Source organism: Anoplopoma fimbria, chromosome 9, assembly GCF_027596085.1.
Source record: "Anoplopoma fimbria isolate UVic2021 breed Golden Eagle Sablefish chromosome 9, Afim_UVic_2022, whole genome shotgun sequence".
Taxonomy (NCBI): Eukaryota; Metazoa; Chordata; class Actinopteri; order Perciformes; family Anoplopomatidae; genus Anoplopoma; species Anoplopoma fimbria.
This window is the reverse complement of record NC_072457.1, coordinates 12,022,297-12,036,354: the sequence shown is the minus strand read 5'-3', so window position 1 is coordinate 12,036,354 and position 14,058 is coordinate 12,022,297. Positions and strand designations below refer to the sequence as shown.

General features: G+C 41.4%; 1 protein-coding gene across 1 annotated transcript in view; it reads left to right on the top strand.

The window, feature by feature from the left end:
- Positions 1 to 14,058, top strand: part of bnc2 (basonuclin 2) — an 89,880-nt gene that overhangs the window by 43,393 nt on the left and 32,429 nt on the right. The window contains exons 2-3 of the mRNA XM_054604829.1: positions 5,147 to 5,249; positions 6,689 to 6,924. Of these exons, the coding sequence (XP_054460804.1) occupies positions 5,147 to 5,249; positions 6,689 to 6,924 (339 nt within the window). The remainder of the gene's footprint in view (positions 1 to 5,146; positions 5,250 to 6,688; positions 6,925 to 14,058) is intronic.

The following is a 14,058-nucleotide window of genomic DNA, read 5'->3' as shown; positions in this document are numbered from 1 at the left end:
TACACTGTGGGGATTTCAGAGGGAAGACGCTAGCTTTTTTTTCTGTCGACAGTACAACAGTTTTACATTGAAGATTAATCGTTGTTTATTTTGTAGCACTTTGTAAGGCAATAGAGCTCTGTTCCAAGTCAAATCCCAATGTATGATATCAAACAAGCAAAAATTAGCCATGGCATGAGGTATTTTGCTCCCCTGTATTTTGTGGCGTGCTGTGTCTGACTACAAAGACTTTCTTTATTCGGCGTGTTTTATTTGTCACCTGTTTCCAATATGGACATCGTGAAGTCCTGATCTATCTAACGGAGCCAGGGCCTTGTTTTATGACACGCAAAGCTGCTGTGTCTCTTTTCCTACACACGTTGGCTGCACATTTCTGGCAGGAAATTGACGGCATTTCAGCAGCTAACTCATGGATGAGATAATATCTTGTGGGTGGAAGAGAGGACAAGATGCTCCCAGTGTTTTACAGTGACCCTAAGCAGAAACAAATTTAAATCTGAAGCTGCTGCTGCAAAGACGCACACATATGCGCATGTACACACAGGGTTTTCATTTAAATCTCGGCTTTGCTTAACTCACCAAACAAGAGATGTGGTCTGTGGCTGTGTGTCGAACATGGTAAAGGTTTCAATTAAAGTAGGAGGAACAATACACGACCAGCATCTAGCAGCTGTCTGTTGGCTTTTCCTCTGCACGCTGTCAAGGGAGGATACAGAGAGGCTGAAAGGGACTAATGGTGATTTAGTGGTGTTTTCGGTGGCTGAATGTTACAACGTCAAACTTTAAAATATGACAGGGTAGTAGAACAGTTATACAGGATAGTAGTTTAGGATCACAATCAGTTCTATGGTTTCATAATCTCTGTCTTTGTTGACCTCTACATATGCTGCTTGGGACTCATTTGCATGTATCGGCATTGATTCTAGGCCATTTGCCTGTCTTTCCCAGTCTGTTTAAAAATCCTTATTGGACCCGACTACAGGAGTCCAGGCTGAAGCCATCTTGTTCTGCAGCTCCTCTTCCCTGCAGTTCTTCAGTCCATCTGTCCCACTAACAGTTTTTTAATTGAGAGTCCTCCCCAGTCTGATGCTGGCCATCGCTGACCGTCAGTGTTTATACAATTGGGCTGGGACAGGGACTGCGAGCCAAGCAAAACATCCATGAAACATCAAGCCTCCAGCTAAACAAAATCCAGCAGTGAGACACACACACACTTGAGCCTGATAAGGGGGTCGAAAATGATGCTTCCCGAATGCAGCTAGGTTAAGCTGTTGACCATAGCTGCAACACGGCAGCTGTGAGAGAGTGTTGACTGGTGTCTGGGTCTAATTGCTACAGCAATGTGGGATTTTCTTCTCCTCGCTAACAGCTTTTCCCTTTCTGGCTGCTCATTTTTATCGAGTGATTTAGAAAGTCACACACACTCGTTCACACACACCCCTCTGTCCTTTTCCTCACCGTCGTCCTCTTTCGTTGTGAGCCAAAGAGGAAACCCTGGCGAGACGCTAGCACAGTGACTAATGCTGTGTATCTGGCCAGGCCTCAGATAACGTAGCCTCCTTCCCCCCTGCCTGCTGTGACAAATATGTGCGAGCGTAGCGGTGGGATCCGGGCCCAAGTCTGTCCTTGACCCAGCCCAAGCCAGACACAGGTTAAACCACGGCCAAATGCAGCCCAGATCCGAGCTGGCAACAGAAGCAGAGTTTCGAGTACATGAGTACTCATGAGAAGAAGTCTTTATGTTTCTGTCTGGCTTGTTTCCTCTGACAAGCCACACATGCAGGCAAACTCACAGCCTCGATGATGTTGCTTTTGATGGCCATTTTTGACACATCCGTCTGCTGCCTCTTTTTTTTTTTAAAACGTCTGTAATCAGTCTGTAATCTTTCATCTTATTGCGTATGATCAATTCTGATGCCGTCATATCAAAAACATCTCCCGTGTTACGCTTCTCTTACAAGTTCCTAACTGAACGTGGAACAACGCGCAAATGAATCCCAAGAAAATAACAGGCACAGAACGTCCTCTCCCTTCCCTTTTTCTCCCGTCAGTGCCTCCTCAGTTGAGGGGGGCTTGCTGCTTTAATGCTCCTTAATGCTGCTGTCTGCTTAATGGGCCAGATATGAGAGGTGCTGCTAGCCGGCGTAATAAGTCAGTGATTAGAGGGCGCCTTGTCACAGCAGCAGCCCCGCAGACAGTGGCACGCTCTAATTGCCATATTAGACGCCCCTTAACTATCTTGTCAGCTGTCAGACCCCGGCTCATAAACAGCAGAGGTGCATTTGATATTTCCAATTGTTTATTTCCATCTGCTGCTGTTAGCGCTGACGCACAGAGAGGTAATTAGAGTGGGGTTGTGTTGTGTGACATCACCGTACTAAATTTGGGTACTCCAAATTAGAGTTTGCAAAATCTTTTTCAAGAAGAGTTATACAAAGGGGGATAACCTTCTGTTGCAAAAGTTTCTGATATGGAATCGCACACAAAATTTAAGCAGGGGTGACGGACAAAGAAGTGGCTAGTTTGAGACATTATTAGGACAGCAATTTATGTTTCTTTTTCTCCTCTATGAAATGTAAGTAAATGATGACACAGTCCACTGCATTTTCCATAGCTAAAGTAGAGTCTTTTTATATTGCACATGTTGTCGGACCAACTGTCCAATAGTAACTATTTGCATTTTGCATAGAAAATGATTCCATTATTCCATCAAAATGACGAAAAATTAATCGACTAATTATTTTAGTTCTTAACATTATTGAACATTGGGATTTTAAGAGAGCAGTGCAACAGCAGTTTCCTGACAATTCAAGGTACATTTAAGTTAAATCCATTATAGATGCATCCATAACCATGAATTTAGCTCTGGTGACAAGATTGTAGGCTTTTTTGCGGGTTAATTTACATCGTGACCATATGAAGTAGGAAACTGCATTTGAAAGTGAAGAACAATATTACAAAACTGCTTTCTGAGTCAATCATGTATCTGAAAGGTCACAGGTTGGACCCGTCCCTGGTCAATAGATGTCTGCTACATAAATGTCCTTGAGTTTAACGCTGAACTCAGTTATTGCACGTTGTCGGCTCAGGACGTAAAGTATGAACACTCAAACTGACACATGGCCTGTAATCCTCACACACGGTGAGGATTGCCGTGCCTGCACCTGGAGAGCTTAAAAATGGTGTAAAGTCAAATAATCGCAGTTTCCTGTCTAATTCGGTGTCAAACAGTGAGGTGACATGGTTAGAAGTGGTGTAATTTTGTGTTTAATCTGGGATTAGCCCATGTTGACTTTGACACCTGCAGTTACTAATCTGGTTTACGACACTTTAGGGCGAGCAAAGGGGGGATTCTGATAGATTTTATGGTCCCTTAGTAGATTATTAGTGAGCTGAGCTTTATATCCTGAATTACAGGATATTGTACTAATCCACAGACTAGGTGTTGCCATTTCCTGCTGCTAAACGCCAATGTGCTCTTGGGTCAAAACTACTGCACATAAGGAAGGAGCAGAAAATATTCAGTCAACTCTAATCGAGCATTGACCTCAGCTGTGTGACGTAAAGGCTGGTCTGTGCTGCGGATCCTTCTCCTATCTGGAAGTGCTGATTGACTGTTTCAGACATTGTGAAATAAAGGTTGCTGCCACAGACATGGACTCCAACCTACGACCCTTTGTGTGCACGTCTGTGTCACATTATTGTCACACCATTGCCTTAAAAGACTAACGGGGACAATATGTGATAGCATATTTAGTGTGGGGATTGTAAATTCATAAAGTTTCATGCTCTGATAAGTAGCTTTCGTGTGTTGAGAGGTAGTGTCTTTGACATGGAACTTTACAGATTACATATTTTGATGTGACAAGTTTCCTCAGTACTGGATTAGTAAGGGGTTTCCTGTCAAAATAAATAGGCAACCACTCACAGCAGTCACTTTGTACACTACAACCAATTTCCTGCCTCAAGCATTCCTGAAACTTTTGCTCTGTAATTTTAATGATTACAGGTTTTTCTTTTTTCCTTTACAGTTTAAATAATTAACAGCCATAAATCATTCGGCACTGACTCAACACCATATGTGCCAAATGTAAAATACATTATCCTTATTGTGTGAAATTGCTGATTATTATACAGATATTAATTGTTAGATGATTCTAACATCAGCAGCCAACACACTTGCATTACATGTTTATGTTAAGGAAATACAGTATTTGATTTAAAAAACAGATACCTGTTTAAGAGTGAAACGGGTCCACTATTTTTTCTCCATAAGTAAGATTTGCTGCACAGATCCTCCTTCAGATTCCCTTTGAGGCAGTTTAGGCTGCAGGAGTGTGACTATCTTTATCCATCAATTCATCTTGATAATGTAAAAAATGTTTGATAAACAAAGGGCTGCTAGTGCTTATTAAGATTCATGTTTCTAAAACCTTTTTTCTCTATTGACTCCTTTTAATCTGTCTTCTTGTTTCTCCATGTCAGTGAGAAAATTTACGGCTTGCAGCTGCTGCACTTGTGATGATAGAGTTGTATTCATTTGTGTGGATTTCTTTGTATGTCATACATTTTCTCCCTGTTGTACAATCTCTTTATTGTTTGAAGAATGTGAAACATCTTACAGGATCAAATGACCTGCAAAATGCACCTGGATTTCTGTTAGAGTTTTTAACAGTCCTTGATGAAGGCTTAGGCAGACGATGCATTGTGCTGTACTGAGTTGCCCTCGTCAAATCTGGACACTTAACCTCTCACTACTAAAAGCTTCCCGGGGTCAGACTAAGTGCAGCTCCAGTGTTGAGTAATGGAGCCTCAGTCAAAACAAGTTACATTTCTGTGTTTCCTTTGTCGGTTCTCATGAACTCTGGGAAATTACAGTATTGAGGAGCAGATTCACGCATGGTAATGAAATGGTTGTTGGGAAATTTGTTGGGTGGTTTGTTGGCTGCAACTGCTGATGTGTTTCTTTATGACAATTGTCCCATTTTTAAAGAGTTTGGACAAAGTTATTATTCGTCCCTGTGCTTCTTTTTTGTATTTATGACTGTAAGCTGATCAATGCTCGTTCTCAGTCCTCGCTTTATCATCTTTCCTCTGTACTCAAGCTGTGACTGATGTGGATTTGTCTTTGTTTCTGTCTCTGCAGGCCATTCGCTGCACGCTGGTGAACTGCACATGTGAGTGTTTCCAGCCAGGGAAGATTCACCTCCGAACATGTGACCAGTGCAAACACGGCTGGGTAGCTCATGGTGAGTAAATTCTTTCTCATGGTGGCAAGTTTATCTGAGAATGGTTTCAATAAAAACGACCTTTTTTACTGGTCTTTAAAAATAAACCACCGCTTGCTGTGGAGAAATGATGACTACATATCTTTAGAAAGTTACGACACATGCATCTCACAGATCTCACAATTCTGATGTGTTTTGTGTCATTTTGTATTTACTGCAGACAGTAGCTTATCTCTGTTTTTAGAATTTACTCAAATACAAATGTTTTAACTCATTTTCCATAGTAGACGAAACTTTGCTTTCATTGTCTCTTTTTGCAAAAAAAAGAAAAAAATCAACAAAGAAAGAAAAGAATCCCAACACAAGACAGATGGAGAAGCGAGAGACCACACCTTATGTTTTTTGCACGCTGGTGTAAGAAAAAGGGAGAGGAGGCAAGAAAGTACAAAGAGAGGGAGGAGGGGAAAAAAGAAAACACCTGTTTGGCTTGCGTCTGCACAAGAGCGAGCCATGGGCCCTTCAGCGGATAGCACAGGACCCCATTGACTACTTTTTAATCACTCCCTCTGAACTGTCAGGCGCCCATCTCTCCTCTCCCCCACTTTTCATTTCATGTCGGCATTGGCAGGGACTCTGACAAGTAGTTCTTCATTTTTTATTATGTTCGTGTCTGGCTGCGCTGTGTTGTCAGGCAAAGCGCTCGTCAGCAGGAAAAAGCCGTCCCAGGATCAGAGAGAGACCCAACCAGGTGTCACCCAGACAGGCAGGGAGAGGGGGAGAAGGGAGGGCGAGCGGTATGAGGGTAGGGGGGAGAGAGGGATTGAGACAGAGAGGAAGAAAGAGAGAGTGGACCAGGTGTCGCGCAGACAGCCAGAGAGGAGAAAGAGGTGACTGAGGTTGCGATAGAGGGGGCAATGACTAAAACGGACATGAACTCACGATTTAGCTTTTTTAACCTTTGACTTCAATGTGCCCCGACCGACCACTTCTGAAACCAAACCTACATCCTTAAGACATAAGACATAAACCATTTTTCAGCACAAACCTGATAAGGAATAAAGAAATAGGATAAAATAAGTGATGCAACAAGAAATGCAAGTCCAGCCACAAACAGAGAGGACTAATATTTAAAACAGTTTGGTTGTAATGGAGGTTGGGGTGGAGATGGAGACAGAGGAAGAGAATAAAACGGGAGATGTGAGCGCAGCATGAATGTGAAAGAGATTAGATTAGATAAAAAGAATGGCAGATAATTACATTAATGTCATTGCTTTTATCTGATTGATATGTTCTTATCAGCTAGTGCTGACCGCGCAGCAGCTTCGGAAGGAGGATTTGAGATGAGAAGGAAACTTGATAGTCATTGACCGTGCCTGTCTGCCTGTGTGAGTGTGATAGTGTTTGAGAGTGTGTGTGTATTTTCTTTTGTTTCTCATCTTGTCGCCCGGTGATTCACGCAGCTCTGGACAAGCTCAGCACCCAGCACCTGTACCACCCGACCCAGGTGGAGATCGTTCAGTCCAACGTGGTGTTCGACATCAGCAGCCTGATGCTGTACGGCACCCAGGCCGTACCTGTCAGGCTCAAGATCCTCCTCGACCGTCTCTTCTCCGTGCTGAAGCAGGAAGAGGTGCTGCACATCCTGCACGGCCTGGGCTGGACCCTCCGAGACTACGTCAGGGGCTACATACTGCAGGTCAGTGACCAACAAGCAATGCTACAGCCACGAACACATGTGAAACATCGTATAGGTTTAGTGTAAATATCAGGACCAAATAGTAGCGGTACTCACTCTATACTTAGGCACAAATACATCCCTGCCCATGCTTTCATTTTCTGGCAATTTTGCAATGTTTTTTGAAAGTGGGAATAATGTACACAGTGATCACTACCATTACTTCTCACCAAGTGCGTCTACAAATTTCTCCGGCACTGCAGTTATTTTGAGAGGTATTGATCACAAGCACAATAGTGACAATCTAAGCCACTTCAGTCCCATTGCCCATCCATTTTCCTCACATTTTCCCCTGCTGTTACTTCTACTTCAGTCTGCCCTGCCCTGTAAACACTATGCCCCTCTGCTGGAAAAGGGAAAGGAATATAAAAAAAAAAAAAAAAAAAAAAAAAAAAGAAAGAGAAGAAAAATGTCATGCCAGCAAACTATAAAACCACTGTAGTGCGTTTCCTCTCTCCATCTATCCTTCCCTCCACCACTCCCTCCCATATAATTGCAGTCAGACACATTTCTCAATCAAAGGTACGGAGGTTTTTGGTGTTGAAACCCAAACCAAAGTGTTCCTGAATGAATTAGTTAAGAGCAAGTGAACATGTGCATGTGGTTAGTGTGTATGTGCGTGTATATACGTGTGTGTCTGTTGTGTGCACATGTGCTTATCTGTATGCGTATATGGTTTAGTGTTCCAAGGGTCTAAGTGGAACAGCATGGTGAGGAGAGGGTGGTTTGTATGTGGAAACAGCTTCTGTGAGTAAAGCGCTCGCAGACCCAGTCCCTTTTCTTATAGTCTTTAAGAACACACACACACACACACACACACACACACACACACACACACACACACACACACACACACACACACACACACACACACACACACACACACACACACACACACACACACAAAAATAAACAATAGCAACCCAATATTAATATGGAACTACATTTATATAATATGGTTTTCTATTTGAGATTACAATTTACAATTAATACAAAAATGAGTGTGTAAAAATACACCTTAGAAATAAAGAATATCAGAAAATCTGGGAAATTAAAGAATTATAATATAATGTCATTTAATATTATATCCCTAGTTATTTTGTATTTTTGAGTAATATTAACTAGTTTGCTGTATTTTTAAATTCAAATTGCATTTGCTTATTTTGCTTAATTGAAAGAAAACGTTTTTTTCATGATCAATAAACCTGTTCAGAATCTTTTTGCTTAATTGACTAATTATTTTGTCCATCAAATGTATGTTTTTCTGAGAACCCAAGATGACATCCTCAAATGTCTTGTGAATCTAAAACCCCCAAATATAAAATTATGAATAATATGAAACACAGACAAGCAGCAAATCTGCATAGAATATTTTCCTTTTGTGCTTGATTACACAACTGAAATGATAATCAAAAATGTTGCTGTTTGATCACTTTTTAATTTAATCGACTATCTGTTTCTGCTCTTACAAAAAAATGAATTTCAATAATTTCCCTTTAACTTAACTAAACTAGACTCAACACAACTAAACGCTCCAAATCTGCAGAGTGAGACGGCCTTGTATTGAGCAACCATCGGAGCGCTGTGGTTCTCATAGTCGTAGCCTCTGCGTTTATATCAGCTGGTTCTAATAGTCAGCTGGTGGGAGCACCATTGCTCAACTGCTCAACCTCATGTCACGCTACTGGCTAAATCCTCTAGATCTCCTCAGAAGGGCTTCAAAGGGGGCCGCACGCCGGCGAGAAGCAGCCAGTCACTTAAGGACAGTGAGTAGTCATTGTACGGCCCTATTAGCCTGTAAGTAGCTATGAAATTCAATCATCTTCCTCGAGCCTCCGGGCAACGCTTTGTGTCAGGGGTTTGTCGCCCACGACCATGCCGCATTAAAGAGAGATAAAACGAGTAGAACAGAATTTCAGATGAGAGATAATAAGGTGTCTTTTTGATTTTGATGTCAGGGGACATCATTTGATGATGAATTACTTTACCGTGATCTTAGCAGTTAAAAAACACTCACTTGTACCGATTTACAAATTGAATAAAAGCATTTATAATGTAATGCGAAATGCTGTAAATCACTATAATTATACATCAAATATAGCCCCTATTTCTGAATTATATTCAAATCAAGCCTCAATTATCACACATTTCATTTTTTCTCTTTGTTCCCCCCTTTATTTGTCTACATTTTCTCTGCTACTTTGTCACAATGTGTCACAATAAGTTTAGATTGAGAAAGAAATGTGTGTGTGTGTGTGTGTGTGTGTGTGTGTGTGTGTTGTGTTTGTGTGTGTGTGTGTGTTGATGTATTGTGTTTGCTGGGTGTCGGTGTGTATGGGTGTCAGTGATGCGCCAGAGAACTCAGGACGTCGAGCTGACAGAGTTTACCTGCAGCTCCTCTGATGCCTGACCACCTGAATGTATGCAGTGCAGGAAGAAGGAACAACACACACTTATATATTCGACCAATCACACAGAGAAAAATCCCCAGAAAACACAGACGCAGCTTGGCATCAGTATTCTGCCTTCAGACCAGCGCATGATTTAAATAGCTAGCAGGCCTTCGGAGTAGTCATATTAGAAAGAGTAGGCCTCATTGCTATAAATCGCGTGTTACACCCCCTTCATGACAGCGTTCTATTGTTAGTGCTATTATTTAGTGAAGTGAATGCCCACTGATTCGCCTCCCAATGGTCAGCCTACTTCTTCTTATCTTCATTTATATTCCTCAAGTGTTAATAACAAAGCTACGGATAAACCAACTTTTTCTTTAGTGTACACAGTGATTTTGGTGCTTCTGTCTACGGATCCCACGTTATGCGCTTCCTCCACCTGGACAGTGTTGAGCAGAATCAGATCACCAAAACTATTCTTTCCAGACAAGTATATTTAGGATATGACAGCACGAGTGAACAAACACTTATGTACTTTACGTATACGTTTATGTACAACATTATTCATTCATATCAAAAGCATCTGTGCTGTCTCATCACCACCCTGCGTACCAATGCATTTGGTGAACGATCATCATTATTCAGTTTAGATTTCCTGCAGAATAAACTCTCCACAGTAAAGAAATACTACAAATATGTCACCATAGGGTTTTAGTTTTGATTTACAGAAGGAATTCATTTATGTCAACATCCAAGATACACTTTGCCCTCGTCCATCCTCGCTGCCATTCACATTGTAGAGGTGTGACTAAATATGCGTACACTGTGCAATTTATCTTTGTAATAGGCTCCTTTAACTGAAGAAATTAATCAATATTATCAAAAGCGCAATGGCTTATCAAGCGGTTGGAATTTTGATTTGTAAAGGAGAGGAATTATACATGACATCAATAACCATTAAAATGAATGATTGTCTTTCTCTCCCTCTCTTGTTTTGTCCTTCTATAAACCGTTTAAAGCCTGACCTTCATTCCACAAACTGCTCTCTCATAGCATTAACACACTCGTACAGCAGCATATCCATACAGTCAGTTGCCGAAGTATTACCATAAACAAATGTATTCATGCAAGTTTGTGTGTTCAACCCGACCACGCATCTGCACAATAATATATAATGTGTCTAGCTGTATCTAAGTTCCTAATAAACAAGTTATTGCTGCCAGAAGAGTATAACTCCCTCCTGTAATCACATTTCCAAGAGTTTAAAAGTTATTTTAATGACCTTTGCAGTGTCCGTTACCGTGGCAGTAGCTGGATTGTGTTCTGTGAAATATTTTGAAAACTCACACAGCCAACTTTACTTTGTAAAAATAAATGGTTTTGTTGGTTGGATCCCTTTTGTTAGCAAAGTGGGATCCGATGCTCCTTTAGCTTTATTAATTGATCTCAGTTCTCCATAACTTATTCAAGTTAATTTATATAAGTGTTAAACTTTTATCAAAATCTGACTGCAAATTTGATAGTTTCTGCATACACATTTTTATTAAAATATACTTAAATTATATTTAATCTGTGCATATGGTAAATGACTTGCATTTGTATAGTGCCTTTCTAGTCTTCAGGCCACTCAAAGCACTTTACACTACATGGCAACAATCACACACACATGCAGACACTGATGATACAAGGAGCCAGCTCTCCATCAGGTTCTTATTTACACACACCGATGGCACTGCTTTCAAGAGCAATTGGGGGTTCAGTATCTTGCTCTATATAATCTGACAAAAAACTAAACTAAACAAAAAGGAGTAAAACAGGCTTGCTTTAAGTGTTAAGACCATTTATATTTCACACTATCTTAAGATTTTAAAAGGGTTGTGTGATTCTGAGAGGTCAGAGAAATATCTCAACTAAAGAAAACTGGGGGAAAAAAGATGAATAATTCCCCCAAATTAAAGCTGTTACCACCTCATAGTGATGACAGAAAGTAATGTGTCATATTTTATTCTACTGTTTTCACTCCATTATTTGTCTGCTATTTCACCCCTGTCCCCCTGACTTCAATCCAAGGCATTATTGTGAACAACACACACATTTATTTGTTGCCAGAATTCCTTGCCCTTCACTTTTTTGGACTTTTACCTTCTCCACTCCTCAGCCCTTCATCCTTCTCTCTCTCCCTCCCTCTACTCCCTCGCTCCTCTCCCATGGTTGTTTCCAGACAGACCCACAGCCAATGTGCACCAGATGCCCTCCCACCTCCACCCTATCCCACAGCCTGTCACTGCTCACTCCTCTGTTCGATACAGACAGATGGAATTGCTATCAGTACTGGCTCCTCTCTCTTCTCTGTCTCGGCCTGTCTCCCACACTCCACACTGTCTATTTTGCCTTCCTCTTTTCTTATCCCTTACCAAGTGAAAAATAAGTAGAGGGAGAGAGAGAGAATGAGTGGAAAGAAAAAGGGGAAGAGAGACGCAGCCTTTTGCAGCCAACATATGGACCGAAGCCCTGGGTTTTCCTGAGCGACATTCTCAGTAATGTTCTGTCCTTGTAGAACATTGGGCTGCCTCCACTTTTATGAGATGTGGTTTTCCTGACTCCACACGGCTTCCAGGAGACCCAGATGGAACCGCTAACAACCCCCACCGCCGCTACGCAACCACACACACACACACACACAGACATACTGTACACACACAAACAGTCTTAACCCTAATTGCACACACACTCAGGCGCATACACACACAGCCACAAAATCACGCTCGTCTAACATGGCCTTTGTTTCGGTGGCAGATGCCTGTGCATGAGGGTGTGTTTAAAGTCATTAACGCGGTAAAATAATCTACTTACATTCCTGTTATCTACTTATTGGGTAAATATATTGTTTTCTCTAAAGAGCATGAACACTGGTGGCAGTTTTGGAGAACCACGGGAGGGGGGCTGTACTCTTGTTTGAAAAAAACCAAAACGTGTGACTATAATGTTGTACATGTGTACTTACACATGTGGAATATGAGATGTAATTACTTGGATTAGGGTGCAACAGCATTCGTGTAAGACAGGAAACCATTTCCAGTTGCAGGTGGGTCCTGAGGCCTTAGGAAAGGTACCACTGGGCTTCTCTACAGTGGTTTAGAAAGGTATTTATTGAGCTAGAGTCACATTTCAACATTTCTGTCTTTTTCTTCCCCCTCGTTGCACTCCCCCTCTCCATTTTCTGTCTCTCACTATGTCAACTGCGAAGGGGCACCATATCTCTTGATCCTCGCCTGAGAAACTTCCATTTTAGGTAGTCAGGCTCTGTGCAACAGCATTTTTTGGACACAATCCCCTTCTCCAATCTCCTCCATACGGCACACTTGTAACCTCTATTTTCCTCCTGTCCTCCTCTCCACCCTCCATCACCTCCCAGTGCCTCCCCTTCTCTCAGAACCTGTTTTCTGTTATCACTACTTAATGCCTCACCCTGGGAGATGGACGGGGGAGAAAGCATTCTCCTAAGGTGGAAATTCTTACGTTCATATGGTTATGATTTGGTGGGGAGGTCAGGCTCCATCTTTGCTGGAAGGCTTACGGTTGGCTCTGTGCTGGCCGTGCTGGGCTCCAAGCACTTCAAAGAGGGCCGGTGTACTGAATCAAGGTGATTCTCATCCCCCCTGCACACACACATACATATATATACAAACACACACATACACACACTTGCCCTTCCCAACACTCTTAAGGGTGTCTTCTCCCTTCTTATTCTCAATCGCTCACTTCTAAGTAAGCCAGAGATAAAAGAATGTGATTTCAGATTAGAGGATCAGTCAGAGAGAGGAGAGGTAGAGGAGCATTATCGTTATGGCATTAAAACCATTTGATAACATAACCAGTTCAATGTAAAAAAATAAAATCTACAGATTATGTGTATAGGTTGTATAGAGTGTATAGATTTTTTTTATTAAATTGCTTTATCAGAAACAAATATTATGTAACATATCATAAAAAACATCTAACAAAGCACGGTCACTTTTTCTTTTCTCACAGCTTGCAAAGCTCACAGCCAGCTCCTTACACAAAGTCCTGCCCATGCCAAATCCTCAGTCCCTCGCTTGTGAATCCTGAACCAGAGCCTCAAATGAATGCAAGCTGGAGAAGCAAGGTTATGAGCAGGTTACATTGTATGCCGGAATTTGGGGAATAATCCCTCTTATATATTGGATTTGGAAGGCGGTCTGAATTTAACCATAGATTGTACAAGGCCTCACAAGCTACTGCAAGCTTAGAATTTAGAAAAAAATATTGGAATGAAACCAGTTTGGTTTGACATGCTTATAACACATTTGCACATGCTATCAAGCGGAGGTTGAGAAAAAGAAAAGTGAAATTATTATTTTAGGGTCCATTTTTTCATTCCTCCAAATCTCCATGTGTTAATCCTTTTGATCAGCAGAAGTGCATTTGCTTTTCTTTGTATTTTTGTTTCTTTGGCTATACAGTGACCTAAGGTAAAGATTTGCTGACTGATTCTATTTTATCAGATAGCTGTCAAGGTATTTAGGTAATAGGTTTTGCATCTGCAAAACACAAGTGTGTGCCATACCCTTATGTCATTCGTTATCGCTATTTTAATCATACAAGCCTTTGTAATTTTTTACACCATTTTAGTTTTTAATGTCAACAGTCTCTTCTTTATATTTTGTGTCCTGTCTATCTG